The 25,609-nt window shown below is 35.5% G+C and overlaps 1 protein-coding gene across 1 annotated transcript; it reads right to left on the bottom strand.

Annotated features, from left to right (window-relative positions):
• Nucleotides 1-774: 774 nt before the first annotated feature.
• LOC576305 (ubiquitin carboxyl-terminal hydrolase 3) lies at nt 775-25,227 on the bottom strand. Its single transcript, XM_776625.5, has 15 exons — nt 24,578-25,227; nt 18,958-19,018; nt 18,265-18,348; nt 17,273-17,356; nt 16,025-16,115; nt 15,468-15,541; nt 13,495-13,608; nt 10,850-10,963; nt 10,151-10,362; nt 9,360-9,437; nt 8,602-8,720; nt 7,781-7,900; nt 6,798-6,865; nt 5,222-5,262; nt 775-4,203 (listed from the first exon to the last, which is right to left on the bottom strand). Exons 1-15 carry the CDS (start codon nt 24,672-24,674, stop codon nt 4,049-4,051), a joined length of 1,512 nt encoding a protein of 503 aa, XP_781718.4. The 5' UTR covers nt 24,675-25,227; the 3' UTR covers nt 775-4,048.
• Nucleotides 25,228-25,609: the final 382 nt, after the last annotated feature.

The raw sequence follows: 25,609 nt of genomic DNA on the forward strand, positions 1-25,609 counted from the left end.
AGTGCTGGTGATCAGAGTCTAACGAAGCCCAGGTTGAAGGCATTGAGTTTGGTTTTGAAGACGATGACTTTGAATTCCATATAAAATAACATCAGAACCTCACCTTGTTAACAGCAATGTGGCAAACATTTAACATAGAAGGGAATACATCATCTATTCATAAACAGAAGGGTGCTGACTCGTAATGCCTTTCTTGCTCTGAGCAGACGATTTCACAAAAATGATAGCGAGAGTTCTTCAATCTTGAAAAGCAGGTGCTACCTCTCTTTCAAATGATCAAAATATTCTAAAGTAAACAAATCCCAACATAAACATCATAGCCTGCAATTCTGAGCGAGGTCTAAGAAGCATCCTCAACATTTAAAACAAAATCACAATTTATTAGAATGCAACCCCAGATTCTACTACCGGTATGTATTACTTCTCGTGCTCATTAAAAAACAAAAACTGAACCATTTAATCCATTGATGTTGATAATAGCATACCATTTAGAGGTAGTAGATGGATGATGTAAGCCCATCCTTCTCCTTTAGCTTTTTAATAAAATATGTTATTCCCAAATTTTGGGCATGAACCAGCAAAACAGAACCACAGAACAATTATCGGCTTATAAAATAATTTGCCCTGTATTTTTATTAGTTTTCATAACTAAGGTTCCAATACAAATGTAGGTACAGTATTGACACTTGTCTATACTTTTGACGCTTACACTTCTAATTTTAGGGAACTTGTAATTCAACATAACTGCATCTTTTTGCATTGAAATACCAACAAGCAATCGTGATCCATTTTAAAGGACAACTAATAAGTTCTTGATAACGTGGACTGTTCAAATGCACACATGGGAATCGTTATTTGTGAGTTATATGAACAGCAAGTTTTAAATCCCTAAATGGATTAATATCTCAATGACAGTCAAATGAAATACTCACAACATTACTATGCACATCATAGATAAAGGTTTAGAATTGCACAAATGTGGTCCTTTTTCTTTTATCTAACTCTACACATTTCCACTTCATGTTTGCTTACCAGTTACTACACGATACGTCTTCTCTCCATTTCTATCTTTTATTGAAGAAAAAAGAAACTCTGCTTTCAGATCTATGTTAATCTTAAGAGGGGACAAATCATCTAAGTCCATCACATATGCTCATCAAAATAAACTTATCCACTATCTTGGTATAATTTTTAGACAGTTTGGTTTTTGCCATGATTCAGGGCTGATGGGTACAAATGATGTTACTGTTTAGGTTAAAAAAATCAGACTAACAAATGCCAATAAAGATTTATAACCTAATAAGAACTCAAAAAGTAAACACAAAACTAACCTTATCGTTGAACAAATAATGTTCACAAGTTTTGCTTATGTTCAACCATAACTAGAATGCCAGCAGACCCTTGTCAAAACAGAAATAGTGCACATAGGGGGTGGTTTCAATTTGAGCTACATGTATCACAGAATATATAACATGTTGATTGCCAAAGTCAAGCACAAGCCGTCCAGAGGCCCGAGTGAGCTGATCAAGGCACCTTCCCAATTAATTACTCTTAGTGAACGATGCCAGCAATAATCCACTACAGATTACAATTTCTTTCTACTTTGCCATTCGTATTCACATTAAATGGTTTTTATTTTGATGCTGCATTTCTTTTGTAATGTTGTTTACCATGTCATGACTGAGAGGGCGCTAAATGGGTTTTATGGTGAAACCTCCTACAAAGCTCACTTGGCTTATAAAAGACATCCACTCAAACACTACTTTCAAACCATGAACGGTTGTGTGCATGAAGCAAGTTTCACAAGTGATAAGTGAGCATTTCATGCCACCAAATTTAAAAACAAGATTGAATCAAAATAAAATACAGTCAAACCCTGTCTATGAAGGCCACCCACGAGAAACCCCCCAAAATGACCTCTAGACAGTAGACTAGTGGCCTTTCTAGAGAATATCTTCAACACACATTTTCTACTAGTGGGAAATTATATGTGGCCACTAAGAGAGGTGCAATTTTGCAATATGAAAAATTATCCTGCTTAAAAAATAACGATAATGGTTCATGAAAGTGTCTTGTTTTACAAAAAGCCTGCATCAATGCAGCATGAGCACACAAACACCTCTACATGCTATGTGCTGCTGTTTTGAACTTGGCTTGGCAACTGATAAGTTTTGTATTGTTTACAGGCTACTTGCCAGACCATCCACAAACTAAAATATGAAGTAAATTATGATTATGTAGAGGAAGATAAAAATATCTCAAGATGTTGAGGAAGTTTATGAAGAAGGGATAGATGATTGAACAAAAAGGAACAAATGCAAGAAGAAGAGGAAGAAAATCTTTTCCTTTACCCTTTTTGGAGCCTCCTCTGGCTAAACGGGAATACTACAGGTAGAGTAGATTCCACAGACACCTCTTAAAAAAGCATTGACTTTTATTCTAAAGGATTCTGAGAGCATTCCTGAATTTTTATGTTAGAATTCAAAATAAGATGTAGATGAAATTATACTGTGAGGGGAAATAAAAGAATTTTAAATTTGACCACTTGCTATGTCACTGGCCTATCCGTGATGTATTCCATACTGAATTTCTATCTAATTCTAGGCTATTATTAAACGTACACGAAAATAATCATTGTGATAATCAAGACATGAACATGGACGGATTAATGTTCGCTTGGACATAGTTTTGAATATAAACATCGACACAGTGACAAATTACATTTTCTATCTGATGCTAAAAACAATGATAAGGGGGGTGAAGAAATTGGGACGTAAATGTTATGCAAGTATTTCTTGCACTTGTGGCAATGTAGTCAAACCTGTGCAGTGATATATCATTCCTAAATCTGTATTCCATGACTTTCCCTAAAACAAATCACAATCTTAATAATATTCCAATAAAATGTCCTTGTAGTAAGCATCTTCATAAAGACATAAGAATGCTTTGTTATGTTTGTGTTTATGTCCAGATAAGAATCCAGTGGTCTATTTTAGTGCTCTTGTTTTATTTGTGAAGAAAGTTATTTCTAATTGTAGATTTGTTACATTGAAATGATATACTGCCATACGAACCTCATTTTGTTAAAATATTGTTACTTACAAAATTCACTCAAATTCAAAATGGTGCTAGTTTCAACTCCTCACAATTAACTTGAGATGTTATTATCTAAGAGAATAAAGTGCTAGCTTCAACTCCTCACAAGTAACTGTTAGATGTTATTATCTAAGAGAGTAAGGTGCTAGCTTCAACTCCTCATAAGTAACCTTAAGCTGTTATTATCTAAGAGAATAAGGTGCTAGCTTCAACTCCTCACAAGTAATCTTAAGATGTTCTGCACAATTGACTATTAGGGCTCTTTGTAGGTGCACCAGTCTGTTCAGTAAACACCAAAGATTACTTTTCCCAAAAGAAAGAGGAGGTTCGTTCAATGATTATTAAAGTATGCATATAACAGTTCTATTCTTTGATTAGTATGTGAATAATGAAGAATTTAAAAACATTTGAGCATGAGAAATGCTATCCGAAAGTTGAGCTTTATTTAAATTTTCTTTTCAGAAGATTAATAAAATATTATTTAACTCTTGGAAGAAAAAAAAAGGAACATGTCCATTGTGTTTTTGATCACTTTGTAATATCTACAGAGTGTCTACCTCAGTGCTTAATTCTCTTGCTAGTAGCATAATAATTCCCAAATTGAAGCAGCTTGAATTTTTTTTCTTCAACTACTCTGAACCAAAGTCTTACCTCAGCGGGCCTTGAAGCATATTATACGACATGGAGACAGCAAATGATAACGGCAGAAAAGAAACCATGCGATAGAAAGGATGAGCTAGCGAGCGCTCTTTACGATTAAATCCTTCGCGTATGCATTGAAGGTTACAGTGTAGCAAGCCATCACTGCGACATACCTACCAAGATACTACAACAATTACGACAACATTCGCATCTCGTATCGTCTCTTATCAATTCTTTAAAAAAAATATATAGGCGATCTTGTCCATGCTATCTATAGATCATGTGACTAGTCAGGTGACTGATCAGGTGACTATGATGGAATGTTTCCATTGTGGATACTAGAGAAGGAGAGGAAATCATCCTTGAATTGATGACTGACGTAGAAGAGGATGTACGCCTTACACCTGGTGATCACCTTCTCCTCTACGGGGGTCACTGTACTATCGTTGAAGCAGTACCACTGACCTGTATGTGTGTGGAAGGCAGAAAGAGAGAGAGAGAGAGAGAGAGAGAGAAATGATGAGAAAATGATTATGTTTGATACATGGCAAATCAGGAATTTCAGCAATACAAACACTATTGAAAATAATATCGCTAGTGATATTCGTTCGTCTCGCAATGTATGGTCAACAAGGGATCTAAAAGATCACAATGTTTTGTGTGCCACTGCAACACTTCGTCAGGTGATAAAATATGATGTAAGCAAGCAGTGTTTGCAAATATCTGCAGCATTCTCACTATAGACTTTATGATTACATCCAAGACCGTCATAAGGATCACATAAATCAGGATATTCTATCTGTTAAAGGAGAAGGCAATGGACATAATTTCTGTAGGAATTTAGTTGGGTTTACATGTGCAAATGATTGTGGTAGGAGCAAGCCCTTCCAATTTTTCACAGTATCTGTCATACATATCTGCAGTACTTTTAGTCATGGCAACCTGCCATTCTGTCCTACCCCAAAACTAATAATTGATACACCTCAGAAAAATAATAAATTACTCCTTTTCAATCATTTAAATCATTCTTGAGCTCTGGAAGAATATACTCATTCTGAAAAGATATTATTAATATTTTTTTTTTAATATGATAGATTTCTTGTCTTGGGACACAAAGAAGATAATCTGACATTACGCATACTCCAGCAACAATTGCTCTAGGCTCCATTTCATCAAAAGTATAGGGTTAGGGTTAGGGATGCATTTAGGGTTAGGCATATTGTTTGATCCATGGTTGATGTAAAGCATTTATTTAGAGTTAGAAGTATAATAATAATAATAATAATCCGCTTTTATATAGTGCTTAATACATCTACAATGTCTCTAAGAGCTTTACAGATACGCTACTACCCAGGTCATTGGATTCAATGCTTTCTGGAACACACTGTGTGCACAATCTCCACTCCCTGGGGAGTACTCCAGCCAGTATATGTCATACAACCATACAAAGACCTTGATGATCAAAATGTAAATAATGACTCACCGTTGTTGACTGCAAATGCTATATAGTGTCCAGCACCAGCCCTAAAAAACCAAACCAAACATAACATTTTGTATTAAATATTTTTTGAGGAATAAAATCTGCAAAAAGGGTTGTGCTACACAGAAGCTATTGGAAGTACATGTAAGCAGTGCTCCATATTGACAGGGGGCTGATGAGTATGGGCTCTATATTGCAACTCTGAACACCTCAATTCACATTATAAATAGGTCGTCAGTACACATACAAATTTCAAAGCAGGCCCCTGTGGAGCCCTGTTTCACAAAACTTGTCATCGGTGACAAATTACAGTTTTTGTTATAAGCTACCGAAATCCTTGCTTCTGATTGGTTATCAGCAGATTTGTCACTGAAAAAATGCCGTGTGCAACGGGTCCTGGTGTATTTCATCATCAACTAAATGTAAAATTAAACAATCATTCAATTAATCAGTAGCCTAGAAGAGCCAAAGTAATATCAAGGCTCCTTGAGCATTTTCCAGGGTGGATATATGCGCTATTAAAATATCAAATATTTTATTGTTATTATCAATAAGAAACTAAAATAGAGATCAGTCGGGATAGAATAATTCACAATCACAAAATTTAAAAAAAAATGATGTTAGAGAACTGTCTATTATCCTTTACTAAGTATGCAAGAAACGTAACAGAAAGGGCCAAGACTGTCAGCTCTGTAGGACGTTCTTTAAGTTCTTGGCTGATTGCATGTGGGGCTTTCAATCAAAGCTAATAATGACTAGTGAGACTCCCACTGCAATTTAAAGCTCATACGAGCTACAAGGATGACAGAATGTGCAACAGTCATAAATTACATCATACATAATTTACATGAAAGTCTAGAAAAGGAGAGATAACTTGCATACGATTTTCAAGGCCATTTAAAGAACTTTGGAGGAGCAATAAACACCAAATAATGGAAGAAAAAAATGTCTGTTGGCAAAATATATTGAAAACTTAAAAGAAATCTAGGAGCTCCAATATACTATGGAAACATCCTTTCACAAATCAATGTACTTGGTAAATACATTTGGTGGGTCAACGAACAACGTAAATTGTCAAAATTAGCTTTTACCCTTACTAAACAATCTACCAATATTCAAATTAATTTCTTTGCTTCCACAGAGCCCCTTGTGAAAATCTAGCATATGTTAGTTCCTGCTTTATCCAGCAATCTAAGCTCATTTTGCTTGAGTTTTCAGAATCATGAGTTTGTTGTAGAAAAGAGAAGGATATGATAACAGGGAGTGTTTCACAAAGAATAAGATCGACTTTAAGTGGACTTAACTATGGCAGGCAGTTCATGCCACTGTTTGCTCTAATCATTTACTGGCATTGGTCTCTGAAGGGACGTATAAATCGTGGCCGCAAATCTACAAAATTTACAATTTTTGATAGTTCATTATTGAAGGAAAAAATATTATCTAAAGATCACAATAGAGAGACCAATAGTGAGAGCAACCAGTGGCATGAATGGCTGTCATAGTCAAGTCCAACTTGAAGTCGATCTTAGTCTTTGTGAACACCCCCCCCCCCCCCTGGTCTTGAAGCAAGAAGACTTACCCTGATCCTTGATGTACAATGACTGCAGCTAAATCATAAACGGTTGTGCTCACATTCTCATCTTGACACTGTAAAACAAAGGCAGTAAAGATGTAACAGTATGAATATTATGTTAACTAATGGATTATAATACCAAACTAAGAAAAGTAACTTGATGGTAAGTAACTAGGGGACCTACAGCTTGAAGTCCAACCCAAGAACATAGTAATGAGGTTTCAAAAGGGCACTGTTGACTTGATTTGAACCTGGGACTTCCCAGTTACAAGATTACTGCTCTCTTGCTGAGTCATCTAGCTCAAGCACTACTTATTCACTCCTACAATCATTTAAAATAGTCTGTGATGGTGTGTTTGGATAATTGTCAAGTTATTTAGGAATTATTTTTTACTTAAATATTTCACGAAATTAACAGGAATCAACATCCCACAGTTGAGTCAATTTTTGGCTAAATTTGTCTTTATTGACTCGTATAATGAATGAAATGAGGTTTTGACACATGCAAGGAACAGCTGACTTGACTTTATAGACAGCAAAATTTAATCACAGTCACACATCCTTTTCAGACATCCATTTTTATTCAGTTGAGGAAGAATTAAGGGAGCAAAATTAAACCCCTCGAAAGTGTTAAGAGCCCCAAATTCGTAACAAATTTAATGGCAAAATTTCAGGGGCTTTAAGCATTTTTATGAAGTGTATCGCTCAGCCAAATGCAAAAAATCCTAATTTCCTACATAAAACTCACATTTTCTTTGCATATAATGCATAGTGTTTGTTCTTGATCTAAGGTTTTCTTATTGCAAGGAACTATAACATTTTGAAAGATATGAAGAAGTTACATTTGTTGTTCCTATCACATTTTGAAGAAGAAATCATCAGCAAAGAGACAGAAAGGCATCAAGACTATGGACAATCATATGTGCCCATCTGTGTCTCATAATGCACGAAGCCACTGCTTTGGTGATCAGATATGGTTGATCTCTTACCTCTGGTCCCAGCATGAATGGTTGTATATCTAAGCCTTTCATTGGAAACTGCACATAGGTGTCAATCTTGGTTCGTAGAAACCCTGACCATGTGAACCTCTTTAGATGTATACATAGCACCTAGGGGAAAAAAAACATGCAACATAGCCTTGTTTGATTCTGTTGTTCTTTCTTTCCCTACTTTATTATTCTCCCTCTACAAACGTTTGTCCCTCGCATTATCTGTCCCAAGTTCTCGACACTACCCAACATCTAACACTATGAGTATGTCATATCATGTTACATGAAATCTATTTCATTTTATATCATAAGCTCTTCAAAAGAAAGGTCTCTGTTATGATTTCCCAAAAGTAACGAGCAACAAGACGGGACATGTCAAAGTAGCAAGAAAATAACAGGTGATCTTTGTTCATCATCTAGATACAGACCGATTCTTTTCATTTGAAATACAATGAACAGGTACAGAGAAAAAACAAACAAAAACAGAGTAGAAAACATAAGTTTGATCGCAATCGCTACCCCCTCCCCCTCTCCTTGACCTTTATTACTCCACAAGTACAGTCAAACCTGTCTATAGCAACCGCCCAAGGGAAACACAAAAAGTGGTCTTTGCAGACAGGTTCCTTTAGTACATGTTTCAATGAGAAATTGTTTTTCAAGGGAAACCAAAAATGTGGTCTTTGTAGACAGGTGGTCACTAAAGCAGGTTTGACCGTAACACAAGTATTCTGGAGTTTATAAACCAATCTGAAATAAAGTAAATCTACAGTGTAGAATCAAGTTAAGGGGCTAATTTGCCAATCATTAGTAGATCATCTCACATTTGGGATAGCTTTGAGCCAGAACTTCTTTGTTGATGGTTGTCTCTGTTGACACTTTGGACACATGTACTGCTCTGTTTCCTCTAGCTCCTCAACCGCAATGAAACTCTGCATACAATCTGCATACACCAACCAAACAAGACATATAGTCATTCAAAATCAGCTTTAAAAAAAAAAATCTCACATCACTGATGTATTGTCAACACAGCTACAAGCTCTATGGGACAAATTTTAGTGACATGTAAGTATTTATACGTAGTAAGTAGTGTGATTTGACAAATAAGACACAAATGAATGTTTGTTCAACTTCTGGGGGGATAGGAGAATGGAGCAAGTCCCACACACCCTGGACCATATTTTTACAGCAGTGACTAAAACTGAGGTTATGATTAATAACATTTTACACCTCAAATAACAATAAGAACTCTTTCACTCACATGAGCTTCTGTGGATTTCCTACAGTACAGGTGAGAATTCCTCACAGTGATTTTAATAATAATAATAGTGGGTTCTTATATAGCGCTCATGTTTGTCAGACTTGACACTCCTGGCGCTTATGCTGTTGATGTTTAACTGCATCTTTGTCCTCTTTTCTTTTACTTAAAACATGTGTACTTGGGAACTTTCATGAGCTAAATCACAACGTTTCTCATTTACTTTTCACTGGTTCCATACAATAGACACAAGGTTTCAACCACTCAGTTAACTGTTTGACAAACTAGGACCAGACTCCAGGACTATGGCAGTTCTTGTCTTACCTTGTAACCTACATACTTGTGAACCATCCTTGTTTTTACTTCTTGGTCTAAATCTCTCTGGAATATCTAATGACACATCTAAAGAATCGGATAAAATAAGGGGAGAAAAAAGAAATGAACCATAAGAGCTTCAGGAGAATCCAATTCACAGAGGAATTTCATGTATTAGTGAATTGATACAACAAATTCAAAATTAATCACAAGTTATATAAGAATGAAGGAAATAGATAATCATTCTTCCAAACCATATATGCTCACCATTTTATCAGAATTCAAATTGATGTTAAGGATGTGATGTTTGAACATAATGAATTAAACAGGCTCAATCACAAATTCACACATGGATCTGACACTAGCTTTACATCCTCTCTGGGGCACCAGGTAATTGATGTTTCAACACCTAACCCACAGGAACCAGTCAAGGGGACTCTGTTTTCACAGACCCAGTTCAGAAATGCGGCTTCTCTAAAATGGCTACTTCTAATGGTTCCTTGGGTGGCCTTTATAAAGAGGTTTGGTAGCTCTCAAAGCAACACAAGTTAAATGCCACCAATCATGCTGTCAAACCTAGTCACCCTGGTAATGGATCTTTCTTCCTTTAGAGGGTACCACGGATCTACATGATTTGGGAATTAATCCCTGATAACTTAGTGATGAAACTATCTCCTAAGGTGCCCATAATGCTCAACAAAAAACAACAAGAAGATTCATTTGCTTTCTAAGTATTACATGTGCTTTCTAAGTATTACATGTCAAATAAACATCCACCATGCCATCAAGCCCCTGCCTACCTAGAAATGGATCTATCTTCTTGTAGAGTGAGCCACAGGGTCTACACGTGACCTCACTGAGTAGAAGACCACCAAAGATGAGACTGACAATGGTTGCATGGCCGTTGGTTTGTTTCTTTGGTGTGGTCGGCCAGGTGGAGCCTTGGAGCTCTGTGTGTAGTCTGTCTAGTAGGTACCTCATGAACTCATGAGCGTCTTGCTGCTGGTAACCCCTGCAAGCATATACATAAAGGGCGATTTGGTAATGGAAAAATTAACATTTTAACAACATTTTCTAGCCTACCAACTATTCAAATACTTGATGAAAATGTGTTTTGTTGTTATTTCCAAATGATACCGCAAAAAACATTAGTGAATAGTCCTATGAAGTCATGGAATATACAGTAAAGAGTCATATGTTATCTTCGACACAGAGATGCCCCATAGGCAAAATTCCCATTTATAGGAGGCGCGATAGCTGAGTTGGTAGAGCAGTGGTCTCGTAATCCGGTGACCAGGGTTCAAAACCAAGGTGATGCGCTAGTGCCCTTTGGTAAGGCATTAATCCTCATCCCCAGGTCCCTCGGAGAGGACTTAAAGCCGTCGGCCATCTGGTTGCTTACTAACAAGCATGGACGCTTTCTTAGGAGTCAGAAAAAATAACCACCACCACCACCAATGAAGCGATCTGATGGTGTCGTTTACATAGAATCTTCTTACCTGAACCTTGGGAATATCTTCCACATGACAGTGAAGAGTGAGTCAGGTGAGATAGCTGTCTGGTCCCCCTGCCATAGAGCACATAGTGTCTTCCTTATCTCCTCTACCAATGACCTAGAAGTACAACAAACATATTCAAGGTTTAATTATCAATTTTACATAATCAAGAAAACATAATCTACTTATATTGAAGAAAATGCTTAATATAATATGTTCAGCGCCAGAATGATGTTAACTTGCATCATTTGGCATACAGGTGATATTCTTTACAGTTTGATGAAAGAACTGCATTATATCATATTTTGGGAGCCAGAAGGGTATAAATCAATATAATATTGCAAAGAGTTAAATCCCTTCCTCTCAGCTCTCAGCAGACAATTACGCACCTCACGGAGGGTATGAGCAATGAGATTCATACAGATTACATAAGTTTGCAAAGGGTAATATCATAGGGTGTGAACCATCTAGGCTGTAGACTAACACTTACAAACAGTGTAACTTTGTGCAAGACCCTTATGGTAAAAGTATTAAACACCAACAAGGCAAACTTGGTTAAAATAGATGGAAGGGATGTATACAAAACTTTTTTAATAAACATACCGGCAGCCCTTGTATGGCATCTGTCTTCTTCTTTTTCGTTTTCTTTTTTAATTCTTTGATCCAAGCATTGTAAAGCTGGTTTAGGCTTTATGCATGGCTATATCATCCTAAAAATTGATATATCCCATGTCTGCTGCTACTTTTGGGTCGGGAGTGAATCTCTTAAGGTCCATGTACATGTACATGTATACTGGCACAGGAATTCTGTTAGTAAAGATCACTGGCTAAAATTGTAACCTCCGAACTATAACAAGTCCTTCTTTCACTGTTATTGTGCAGTTATTCATTTAGCGTTTTCTCTTTTCAGTTCATTCTCACAACTTTTTTATATCATATTCAAAGCGATTTTCCATGTACTCTCATACAACCTTCAGAAAAATTAAATGTGAAGTTTAATTTCTCCTACATATGTTTAAAACATTTAATTCTAGACGCATTCCAGCTGTGAGACCTTTTGGGTAAAACATGCTTCATTATTGACTTCCTGGTATGCTATCTGATGTCTTCAGAGAGAGAGCTGGACTAGAAAAGCAGACTTTCAACAGATTATTTTCTCCTTACACAGGATATTACTAAATTTGCAATTAAGTGCAGCATGCCCACATAAGCCAAGTTCTTGATTACAGAGAGACCATCAGCTAGTATGCACTTAACACTCATGGTCACTCTCAAACAGTTCACATTTGGCAGCTGTTTTCTTAACCGGGCGGAAAATAAGTCATTCCACAAAATATCTGCTTTTAGAGTTGAATCTGAAGACCTGCCTATGGGAACTAGAAATTCATTTTCTATGCAAGTAATTTCTCGAGAGTGATATCTATTCCATACATTATATTTCAGACTGCTTACTAAAAGCATCCTGTGTTTCACAAGAGTTTTACAAGAGTGTAATCTTGCTGAAACATGTCTAATAGGTATGGTTTCACTTTCAAATATCAAAATATTCTCCTGGAAATTGAGTATTAGTGCAAAGTATTAGTGAATATCATAACATCTAAGTTAGAAACAGTCATCAATGACTGAGAGCTTGCTGGTTCTGTGTGATAGAGCCTTGTTCATACATAACAATGAAAACCTCTAAAAACCTGCTATGCCAAAATAAAATGACTAAAGCATGCCACACATGCCACATTTCTGTATTTTAGAAAACACAGACAATAAGCAAAAGGACCTCTTTTTAAAATTATCTCCAATTGTCATTCATTTACACCCAAAATGCTTTATTTTGCTGCCTTTGGTTATTTTTAGAAGTTCATTGTGTTATGTGAGAACGAGGCTTAAGTGGTTAGTTAGGCCATTTAGTTGAGTGCTACTCACTCCACTTTGGGCTTTACTACTAAGCACTACTCAGGGATGATAGTGAGAGTTAAATAAAAAAAGATTTAACATTGTTAAACGATGCCTTTCAATCTGGAATTTATTAGGCTTGACTACTGTAAAACAAAAAGCCTTGATGACATGAAACTTTCACAATTTATTTATAATAACCATTTTTAAAGGTCAGGAACTTTTACTTTACAAATTGTACAAATTTAGTGTTTTGTCAATTGCAAATCTGACCCAATAGCGAAATTTGCAAACACTTCATGCATGACAATTCATGACTTGCAGTTTTAATATATGACTCCTTATGTTTTGGAGGTAGAAGTTTATGTGATGTGCTGTTTACCCTCGCCTCAAAGACATGTTGTTAGTAAGATAACTGTAATTTACTAACTTGCTGCTAAACTTGGAGGGATATGCCAAACACTGCAATATCATATGGATTATTCAATGACATGGGGTGATAAAACCTTTCTGCTCTTCATCCCCTGTCTCCTTAAACCTGACTAACATTCGTCAAGATTCCCAGACTCTACAATGGTTTCCATGACAACAAATCTTACTTATCATAGCAGATGATTTGCAAGAAAATTTCCTTACTTGCCGCTGCACACTGGCTCTACAAACATCACTATTCTATGGACTTCAGAAACTGACAATCACGTTTTGATTGATAATCCCAGACCTTATACATGTTACCATGGTAACATGACGATACTTACACATCATCATGCTTCATATTTCTTGTGTTGTAGATTCTCTTTCCTGCTGTTTTTCCACTCCTAAGCTCTACAGCTGGTAAGTCTTTGAAGTAGCCACAGAATTGGTTGATGTTACTACAGGACGTAAAACACAAACAAGGCTCTCATTAATATAACAAGTTTACATTATGTGCTACTTACAATGATTCTAAAAATGTTGAATAAAATTGCCTAAGGTGCATTTCTCAAATTCACAAGTTTTAGTTTGTAATTTTTATTATGCTTTGTTGGCTCTCAACTTCCCATTTGAAGTTTGAATTTCACTTGTATATCACGAGAGCTAATATTATACATTTTAAACATCTAAATCATAGTATTGTCATGATTTTATTTACATTTCTATAAAACATGTGCCTTCCAGGATATTTGCAAAGCATACATGCCACAAGATATTATTTTCTCTGAAGTCCTTTAATGTTCATTGATTGAAGGTGAAGTATCACAAAAACAAGTACATGTAAGCCCGAGACAAATTTAGTTTAAAGGTAATACAAAGTTTTGGAAAATTTTGAAAATTGGGTGGATAGTGATTATTTACAAATTTGATATATTTGGATGCCCCTGTGGATGTATTATAAGCACTAGACAATTTAGCCCCTAAAATGCTTCTGGTTTTGAGATAAATTGAATATACAAATTTACCGGTGCTCCAGGTAAATTAAAAAAAAAATCAAATAGTGCCTACGGCTGTACAATGGTAGCTGCATCCATGAAAATCTCAGAATATGTAGTTGTGATAATATAGTTTCCAAACGGGAATAGCTAATCGGTTGATTTTCGTCATGAAACATTGTTTTATAGCTTAATTAATATCTTGACCTTGAGAGGGAGCTATACAACATAAAGAGTTTATTATTTACAATTTCATAATTTTAGACTCGATTTCAACCGCGACAACGATCACTGAATATTGTAGGATCGCATATGCTTCCAATATGTTAATTTCAACCAAATTCATGACCCCATACCAAAACTTTGTATTACCTTTAACATCAAAACATACCCAAGAGTAATAATAAAATAAACATCGATAATTTTTATTTGTAATGGTACCAATGTCTCATAATTTAAATGAACATAATAGTGCTGTAGTCAAACGTTTAACCGTCCGGTATCCGACCGCCCATGGCGGATTCCGTTTTCAATTGGACGGTTTCGTTTTCCCGATTTTTTTTTTTTTTTTTAAATTTATTTATTTTTTTTTTTTTTTTATAATTTTTTATTTTTATTTTTTTTAAATTTTTTTCAAAGTTTCGATTTATGCCCCTCCACCTGGCACTATGCCTGGCAATGTCTCCCAGCTCAGTAATCTGTGTGTTGACTCACCACTCCAAAACTAGAAGTAGAACAACACTCCAATTTGTCTGTCATCTTGGTTTGAAAGTAATCTTTGTAATAGATCTCATCATCTCAATATGTAGTTTATAATAATAATTCATCCAACTTTTACACAAGGTTCTGTCCTAGGTCCTCTACTGTTTTTAATTTACATTAATGATCTTACACATTCTTCTAAAAACAACATTGTTACTATTATTTGTGACAAGTTCACATGCACAAATCGGCCCCTTTAAATGCACCTCGCAGTTAAATGAAAGTTGCAGAGTCGGTAAAAAAAAAAAAAAAAAAAAAAAAAAAAAAAAATTAATTTTTTTTTTTTTAAAATCGTTTAACCGAAAACCGTCCGGTTTTGACTGGCGGTTAAACGGAATTGGAGATATCCGTGATGTTACAGCACTAGAACATAATGTATAAAACAGGTGGGTTTATAAGAGAAGTACAAATTATATACACTTCCTCTTGACAAATATCCAATTTAGAACTGATTTTATTTTTCATGTTTCATAATGAACCAACTGTACTATTACCCATACCAATAATGCCTGGAATTCTTTGAAATCAATAATCTATAAACCGCAGGCAGCATACTGTACCTCAGTGATTGTAGTACAGCATTCATAAAACAGGTGTTTCCTAGATTCCGCAACCCTGGAATATTAGCCCTCGTCTGCAAAAGATTAAACAAGGAAACACTATGCAATAAGTACAAATGGAATGAGGGTCAAATCCTTGACTCAAATTTCTCTATTCCTTATGTGGGTTAATGAAGCTTGGCCTTCCAATCTACTACATTGTACATAATATTGACAATTATACCTAGTTAAAGAATAAAGTTACAAATAAAACAGAATAACGTTAACATAGTTCATGAGAAGTAAATACCATTAAAAAGCTAGATTTGTGAGTAAAATATCTAACACTGATCAAAAGACAAGTTCCTTTGTTACATGTAATATGTTAAAAATATCAATTAACTATGACAAAGAACTCAATTGCACAAAATAACTAAACAATAATATCTTGCGGCCAAAATATCCAACCTAAGTATTTAGAACTTATAACCGAAAAATTTCTGTTTCACTGAAATGGAATCAAAATGGAATTTACTACAAATACAGAACATAGTCTGACTGGATATGACTTGACTCACGTTTGCTGCTAGTTTTTTCCTAGGTGGTCCATCTATGTGATCTCCAGCTACATCACCAGTTAGAGTCTTGAGCTGCTTCTCATACTGGAGGCTAAAAACAGAGTGATAATCAAAGTTAGTTTATTAATTTATGATTATAACATACTCTATCCCTTATTCGTCAATTAAATGAATAAACAAATAAAGATCACCATACAAACTCCAAACCATCTGATAACTGACAAAAAGTAAGCCATTAAATCTGGTGCTGCAAGGATTCTTACAATTCATAAGGTGGGAAATAACCTAGGAAAAGCAAAAATGTAATACAATTTTCAAATTAAATGGCTTTAATGGCTCTTTGAGAGATCCTCAAACTGCAGAAATGAGGGAATTTTGTGTGTAATAATTATGCAGTATTGCACGAAGCCAAGGCTATACAGTTTTTCCTACATGTATATTTAAAAAGTACTCCCTGTGGTTGCTAGGGAAAGTGTTTTCTACCTATCATCCTATCTCCCTCACTGTCCGCAACACAGCATTATTTAGTCTTCATTAACTTGAGCAATGCTCACATATGACAAGATAAACTGCCTAAAAATTATTGTGACAACAAAATAAAATTGGTGTACAAGTAGTATGCTTCACATTTCTACAATTTATAAAACAAGAGAAAAGTGAGCATGGTTTGGGTCTTTTGGATCTTCATTACATCCATAATGTGTTTTTGTTCAAACGCATTTGCCATTCATTACATTAGAGTGTTTACTTTGCCGTAGTGGTTTTTGCCGCAGTTTATACGAAAAGGCAAAGCACTTTCACTGTTTTCTGAAAGTCAGGGTTATTTAATCAATATTTCATGAATAGAAAGTACATCATACACTTCACGTGTCAAAATGAAGACTGTTACTATTTGCAATTAACCTAATGAAATTTGATATTTTCAATATCATTTGCTTTTATTTAGAAAACAATACCACTTTAATGAAAAAAATTACAACTTCAATAAGTCATTCAATGTATTTAAAATGGAAAATCAAAATTGAATAAAACAATAAATGCATTTCATACACTTACCTTCAAACCGTAGTACATACTGTATACATTTCTGTGTTCCCTACTGTTTTTTCCTTTCTTTTTTTATACACAGATGATGTATAATTTACTGTACATTTTGCTCTAAATATGAAAAGAAAATCATCACATTCAGGATATTAAGCAGGAACAGTATTTAGCTTTGATATGACTGCTTTTGGACCCAATACTCACTTGACTTTAGCCTGAAGGAATTGGCGGACATGTTTGATGGTTTCTGTTTTGTTATCGTTTAGGGCATGGTCATCACACACATAACTGGAAAAACAAAGTGAAACAAGATAAAAAGAGGAAATACAGTACAGAAGAAAAAGATATTCACATATAAAATGATAGTAAACAAATGCATCCATGTGTGCAATCCAATTAATTAGCACAATACGAATGGTACTAACGATAATACCAAATTTAGCCCTTTACCATTAACTGACCAAAGTGCATACAGTATAATTATTACCCCGGTCACTGGATTAAATTGCTATTCTGCACATTATTATACACATTCTCCATTCCATGAGGAAGCATTCCAGCTAGACGCCTTTTACTGGCGTGTACATGCTAATCCAACCACATTGACATTCGTATCCTATCGGGTACCATATTAACACCTGGGTGGAGAGGAACACTGTAGATGAAATGCCTTGCTCAAGGAAATAAGCGTAAGGCTTAAACCCATGCATGACCATTGCATTTCCTGTCAAGTGATAAAATCATTCAACTACAAAACCTCTATCTACAGGTACATACATGTAGGAATGTAAGAAACTATTAAAAACATCATAATGACAATGTACTCATTCATCTATCAGCTTCACATCCATCATTCCACTTAATCAGCTGAGCTGATCAATAGAAAAATGATTTGTGATTCATTAAACCCACCCACTTTAAACACAGTCAACAATTCATCAGACCAAAGAGTTAGAATTTGATCAGACATGCTTGAACCACTTGACTGCTGATACAAACTAATGTCTACACATACAGTACTTGGGTAAAAGATACAGTGAACCTATCATGATTTTGATTCATGGTTCCCAAAGAGGAAATTTATTACCAGTACCAAAAATAACCTCAATATTACATACATGTCAACAATACAATATGATTACAAAGACACCAATCTCCTTCCTTGAAGGTGACCTTGTAGAGTGTGTTTTACTCACCAGTATACAGCTAAGTTTTCACAATTTATGGAGGCAGAGTGTTGGTTTTCTTCATAGTGTTTCTTGGCATGTCCATTCACATACCTGCATATACATACATGTAGAACAAAGAACAAAGTATTGTTAGACGGCAAGATACAGTCACACCCTTTCAAATCATTCAGTATCAATACAGAAGCAACCCTGAGCATTATCTAATCTACATGTACAAATATTCAAATGTATAACTGAACTGAACTGCCTTCTTTGACAACCTTTCTATTCCTCCAATAATTATATTATATTTTCCCAATAGTCAAAGTGGATTTCTAATGATAACCAATTTGATTGTTTATCTATCCATACAACAAGATTCATTTGAATCCCAAGACATTACTGTGTATGTGCCATTTACAGAGCCTGAAGTAATAAAGATATCTCAATATACTGTATAGCTACATGTAGTATAAACCAATCTTTTACACAAATTCACAGATTACAAAAGACACCAACATTTCATGAATTGTTTTTGTGATGATTAAAACAGGGTACTTTGATTAAAAATTGGCAAACGCATTGCTCGTTCCTTTCTGCTTGTTAAAATCATGACCCTAAAACAATATGCTAAAAATCACAAAATAACAGCCCATGCAGTATCATAATTCTATGTTGTATTATAAATCAATGATGATAGAGGATACGACAGTACTTTACCTTCCACATAGGACTACTCCACAAGCTAGACACATCCAGGGATTTTTGTTGGATCGACAAACTGTTAGTAAAAACAGAAAGGTCAGATTATACATTGGAGTTAATGGGATAAAAATCAATGTCAATTAACTTGTGCACTATACAACGTACATGTACATGTATACAGTATATGTATTACCTACATAGAGGTTTTCACCACAATTAAGTTCAAAACATAACAAACAATTTGCTGTAATAAACACATAAAATAAATATTTGATAAAAGAAATCAATGATCAAATTTTCTATTAATTTGATTAAATGATTTATTACCAATTCATCCAACTTCATCGCTAAAAAAAATCCCGGTAAGGCAAAAACACAAAAGTATTGTTTTCCACTCGAGCAATCGATGTTCTGTTCTTGTACACGTACAAACTCTGCAAGTACAACACTACATCCCATTTCCCAGGACAATAACGATATTGTGTACCTACATGTACATGTACACCTGTACACCTGTACATGTACCCTATTTTTCTATGGCCTATTACTCCAAATACAACTTCTTTTTTTTGGGGGGGGGGGGAAGGGGGGAGGGCTAAGCTTTATTTTATACAAATAATAATGATGATGCAAAAGGTTATGTACACTGTATTATTTGGGACTATTTACAGACAAGTACTTCTGTACGAATCACTGCCATATTGTGAACTCAAAGAGTATTTAAACAGCCAGTCAATGAGTCATCAGTCTACAATATGCATGCCAGTACGAATATACAGCATTGCCATACATGTATTAGACTGCACTAAAATAATAGCTAAGTTATGCAAGAATGTTGCATTATCACTTTGCTTCATGAATGTACACTGCAAGTGGGGTAGTGTTGGGACCGCATGCCTGCATCTTACATGGAATACGACGATCAGCATGTGCACCAACGTGCTACATACGGGAAGTGTATCACGAGAATTCGATTCATAGAGAGAGAGAGAGAGAGAGAGAGGGAGAGAGAGGTGAGGTCATTTGCAGTTCAGCAAAGAATGGGGCACATAGAAACAAGATTCTGCAGCAGGATTGCTTTCTCTTTCTCTCTCTCTCTATCTCTCGAGCTCTCCCAGCTACTCTCTTTAGCCCCTGAAATAGGACGTTGTATGACCTTTTTATACCTGATATAATTTATGCCTGGCTGGACTTGAAAGTGAAGGCCCTTGTTTTGTTTTCATTATCTCTTTATTTCATCATACACTTCTGTACATGTACAATGTAATGTTCAACAAGACCATGCATTTATTACAACCAAAGTTACAAACAACTGTAAGTTTAGTTATGAAATTATTAGGCCATTACAACAACAAAAAGTTTAGCGTCCTGCCTTTTCGAAAAATAGGAAGGAGGAGGCCCTTTTTTCCCCTCAAAATGGCCGCTCAGTACATTTTCCCTAACATTGGGGCTATTTTTCAAGATGGTCGCCTGCATTTATGTTTGGGTTTTTTTAATTCAGAAAAAGATCGTTTTAGCAGTTCGTTTTGCCTGTTTTTTTACATTAAAAAAAAAAAGGAAAACAATTTTATTTTTGTTTATAAGAAGAAAAAAGGAGCAAACAGGGTTGCTATACATACAGTGTACATGTTTACATTTTTTTTAATGGCCTTATGGTCTGTAATAACTTGTTATGCTGCATGCATATTGTGTAATGTGTACATGTACATACAGTAGATGGAACAGAGATGGAAAATATTTGCAGGACAAGATCATGTAAATCTCCATGCTTTTGTCATGCAAATTATATTCAAGGTTACAGTTAGGCTTTTCTTGTATATTCATTCAAAAAAATGAATTGTGCATTTTTCTTTAGAGATATTTTGAATGCCTCATAAACCAGCTGTACCCTCCCCTCAGCATTTGGCCTTTAGACTCAATGTTGAGTAATACATTTGTACCTTAGCATGCATGTCACTGATTGTTTACTAATTAAACATTTCCACACAGAAGAAAGGGCATATGAACTCATGGCCTCCACTTGGAACCCCTATGTAAGTGTGTGCCTGGCTGCATTGGACCTTCTTTCTGGACATACTGTAAATGTAGTCTGGAAATGTCATTTAAAACTGCGACTCTCTTGAGCAAATTAGCGGAATATTCCTGGTGTATGGCCTATTTCTCTACATACACCTGTACTATATGTCGTTCATTAAGCATGAATTCACATGTACATGTACAGTGATACATGGTTGAAAATACTATTACACTCATACACTGTACCTCATATACAGTATGCAAATCCTCAATTCAATTAAAAATTGTGCATATAATCTCTCCAATCAATAAACAGTGGAGTATTAGTGAATACACAATTGACTTTTCACAGTGATTACACCTACTGTACATATATATATACATATATTTCACCAGAGCTCCTTTGGTGTTTCCAAAATTAAATAACCGCACACGTGTATTTTATTTCTGTATATTTCATCTCTTAACTTAAAATTTCCCTTGTAAAGTATCATTGTTATGGGTAATTATTTAAATATAAAAGGGGGGGGGGAGGGAATTCTTTGAACAACAACCTATAAATCCTCTGCTTCTGCATTTATTTATGGTGCAAATCACAATACTAATATTAAATCTTTTGGGAAGCATAAATAAAAAATATGGTAAGTAATCATGCCAAATATCTGCACCAGGCTGAGAGAGCTGAGAGCACTGCTACCAGATAACCTCTCAATGCCCTGTGCCTTTCTAAAGGTCACATGCAGCAGCGTATCTAGTCTCTTTTCCATACCCTAAAACTTATCAAATTCTGACTTCTGGTTAAATACTGATTCTAAATATATATACCATTTATATATATATATACACCTGTATGTACATGTACATGTTCACCAGTAATATACTTTTGATTTGATATTATGTGCATATTTTATTGCAACAATATATAACCTCTAAACAAGCAAGAGATAATGATTTATAATTTATTTTCTGAAATGGACTTTTAGGGATTCGTTTTGAACATGTTCTAATCTCACTAATATGTACACCTACACTGACAGAATGTCGTGTACATTTTATTAGCTCTTTTATTTGTACTATTTAAATTCAATCATTCTATGAGGCATCAGGTATTTCATATTCCACTGTGTAATATAATTTTTTTCTTTCAAAGATCAAATTATGAATATGAAACTAAATTCCTCTGATAAGTCATTCAGACTGCCAATCCAAGCCTTTACAGTTCAAGTTCTGAATGTATTTCCCCCGCTGTATGCTTTAAAGTCAACGACATTTAAATTTACAAATTATTTACACACACAAGTAGATAAGATTGTTCAGTTAAATGCATGCAAACAGTTTTCAATGATGAATATCTTTGACATACTGAGGTCATGAATCAAATGCTAGACTCAAACTACATGTATGAAAGAAAAGGAAATTCTTCTCCCCAAGAAGTTAATAAATAACATATTCATCACAAAATTCACCCTTGCAATGTGCCTTGAATGCACTGGAATTAGCTTGAAGTCAGAACTACGCAACAAAGGCAACCAGTCGCAATACAAACCCTCCCACACATGAATGTGTAGTCTAAATAAAGAATATCTTCAAAGTCATGACAACAATTTATAGGTAAATTTTCAAAAAGCACTACGAGACCAGAAGCTAAAATGCAAATAAAACCTGTCAAGTAAGTGTTGCTAAGTAATAAATCAAGTTATAAAGCATAAAATCAAAACTGTAGTCACCTAACTAAAGAAGTACTCCCAGACTGTTGCCCCCAAAAGTTTAATGAAGTCTGCAAATACAGACTATACTGCGTAATGCATGCATCAGCTGATCACAAATGTAAGGCAAGCCTGCCTTGAGTTGACAATGCACACTCACATTCTTACACTTTCAATTTGAAGGCGAATACAAATAATAACTTTCTATTGTGACTATTAAAATTGTTTTTCTTCTCATGATAGGTCAAAATATATTACAGGTATTCTTTAGAGTAATGCAAAGGTTCATTTATTAAATTCATATTTAGTAAAAGTACTGCCATGTACATTACAAGTAAATTTAAGAAAATGCATCCCATGTACAAAAATTAAACAATGATTTTATTGACTGCTTACGGTAAACTTAAAGACATGTGCATAAAAATGTATTGAGGACAAGTACACCAAATTTAAAAACAAGCTTTGTTTGAAGGGAGTCTCCAAGCTCTGCATTTCCATGTAAACCCATACATGTTCGTGTGCATGTAAATGTACTTCCCTTGCTTGCACAGGCCCAGGTACACACAAGCCTGCACAATGCAATCCTGATTCTGCAGGAAGTTTATTGTGCAAAATGTTTGTTTTTGATGTTCAAGATCTAAAATGACTCTTAGCAAAATATTTCAAATCAAGTAGATCAATTACATGAACAACTGTTCCATTCGAAAAATCCCCCTTCTCAATATCTGCTGTATCTTCTTCGTTATTCTCTCTAGCAAACAGAAATGGGAATCAACTTAATGAACTTTGCTAAGAATTCAGAGACATTGCTACAACTGAATTCTACATTACTAATAATCAATTTAGAGTTTAGACGTGACATAATTACAGAATTCAGTAGCAAAAGAATTTTCTTCTTGGTACTTGGTACTTGGTTGTTGTTCCTCCAAAAAATTCCTAGTGGAATTTAAACTGGAGGTCATGGTGGCAGAGAGTGGACATATTTCGGAAGGAGTGCTACTTTAAACTTTGCTGAGTCAGTCAGGGATACTAAGGACGGATCAAGATTATTCCATGCTCCGGTTGTGCGAGGAAAGAATGAGTTCTTGTATACATCCAATCTGGCTAATGGTATTTCGAACTGGCTTGAGTGCCCGCGTCTGCTACGATCTGGTTTAGGTTTAATGTGGGTTCGGGCATCTATGTCCTGCTGGCCATGTAACATTTTGTGGAAACAGCTTAGACGGTGAACATTATAATTGTATGCCTAATAATTACATATGTTATATCAAGTGTCAATTACTTTGTTTTATTTGTTTAATATTGAATAGATCTTCTACAGCCTCTTGGTGCCAATTGGTTCTAATGATGGGCAATATGTTCAGTTACCTTTTTGTCCAGTATTTTTCTCAAAAAAACGTCTCTATTTTCAGTAACATCCATAGAAACAAGTTTTTAAATTACATGTTGTTAACCATGAACTCATATGGAGAGTTAAGTCAGTTTTACAAGACAATATCATGATCTCTGGCAAAGGCAGAGGGAGAAAAAGAAGACTGCAAATATTGTGGCAGAATTTTCCCTCCTTATCTAATTTCTTGTCCGAAAGCACCAACTGCAGTTCTCCAAACCATGCAAACTGGGGGGAGGCCAAGCAAAGAAGAAGATCTAGATCTATGGCTAAAGCCAGGTTTAGGATTGAGCTCTGAAAATGTCATTTGTTGTTTAGATCTATATCTTTATTTTTAATAGCATTTTTTTTTTTAATGAAAGGAGACACCACACATAAACAAGGCAGTAGTGCAGTGGGTACAAGCAAGGTCAGCTCAGGGACAAGGACAAATGAGTTAAATTTCATTGTGACCTCATCTTTGATTAGGAACACTTTACAAAAATTTACTCAGACTGGTCCAGATATCCTTTGTTTTTCTCACCTGCACATACCCACGACGAAGTGGATTCGCCGTGTGACTTCTTTATTATTTGACAAACTTCTTGTTTGACATTCTGTGACAAGTGAGGACACTCCATCTGCCAGCCGAGTATTTAAAAGAGAATGTTTTGTTACAGGTGGTGGAGGCCGACTCGCGCTCGTACACCTTTCAGTTTCCCAGGTGTTAATCCCTTAAATTCCAGAATAATTCCGTAAGCGTTGACGTCCCTGATGATGAGTGATAGACCTTTATTTACATCCGTTTGCAAAGCCTAAATTACCAGACGAACGCGAAACGAGGCGTACTGGGCAACTTGGCCGTACAGCGGCCGATCTCCGTTGTCTACACTGCGGTCTTTCACCTGGAGGTGAATGAATACAGCAGTGTGTTCGGTAAAAAATCGTGCGTAGCTAAATCAAATGTTGAAACGACGCTACGAAACAAACAAATAACCTAAGAATGTGGAATATCAGCTTTCAGAAATCTCTCGAGTTGATCTGCTCTATCTCAGAATAAAACGCATGTCTACACTGTTCTTCTCAATAGTTCACACTACTTGATTAAAACAAAATACGGTTATTTACGAATTATACCGGCGTTGATTTTTCGGGTTCACTTCCACGATGCACTGGCTTCTCCTTAGTAGAATTTGTCATAATATGCATTACGCATGCGCATTAGTCAGCCTCGCCCTGTCGACGCTCCATGAAACGAAATATGCCATTGGTCAATAGGTATCGGTCAAGGGGCGCCGGAGGCGGCTACGCGCTGCATGCAAATACGATGAATACGCGCTTCTTCACCCGCTTATAAAATACCATTGGCATTTTGGTTCACTTCGTCTTCGCTAAAGTAATTGTTTTTTCTATTTTGTTGTGAATGAGAAATCAGTACAGCTATGAGTGCATGGGGGTACCGACCCTGTACGTACTTTGAAAAACAGTTCAGTCAAACCTGCCTATTGAGGGCCACCAAAGGGAAACAGGGAAAGTTGCCACTTTAGAAAGGTTGCCTTTCTAGACAGGTTACTTT

This window comes from Strongylocentrotus purpuratus, unplaced genomic scaffold (genome assembly GCF_000002235.5).
Source record: "Strongylocentrotus purpuratus isolate Spur 01 unplaced genomic scaffold, Spur_5.0 spur5_scaffold_9, whole genome shotgun sequence".
Taxonomy (NCBI): domain Eukaryota; kingdom Metazoa; phylum Echinodermata; class Echinoidea; order Camarodonta; family Strongylocentrotidae; genus Strongylocentrotus; species Strongylocentrotus purpuratus.

Coding starts and splice junctions, on each gene's coding strand:
- LOC576305 (XM_776625.5), bottom strand. CDS start 24,674: ATGGAGTGTCCTCACTTGTCACAGAATGTCAAACAAGAAGTTTGTCAA. Junction 13,609..15,467: donor GCTGTACTACAATCACTGAG/GTACAGTATGCT, acceptor TACGTCCTGTAG/TAACATCAACCAATTCTGTG. Junction 10,363..10,849: donor AAGATATTCCCAAGGTTCAG/GTAAGAAGATTC, acceptor ATATGCTTGCAG/GGGTTACCAGCAGCAAGACG.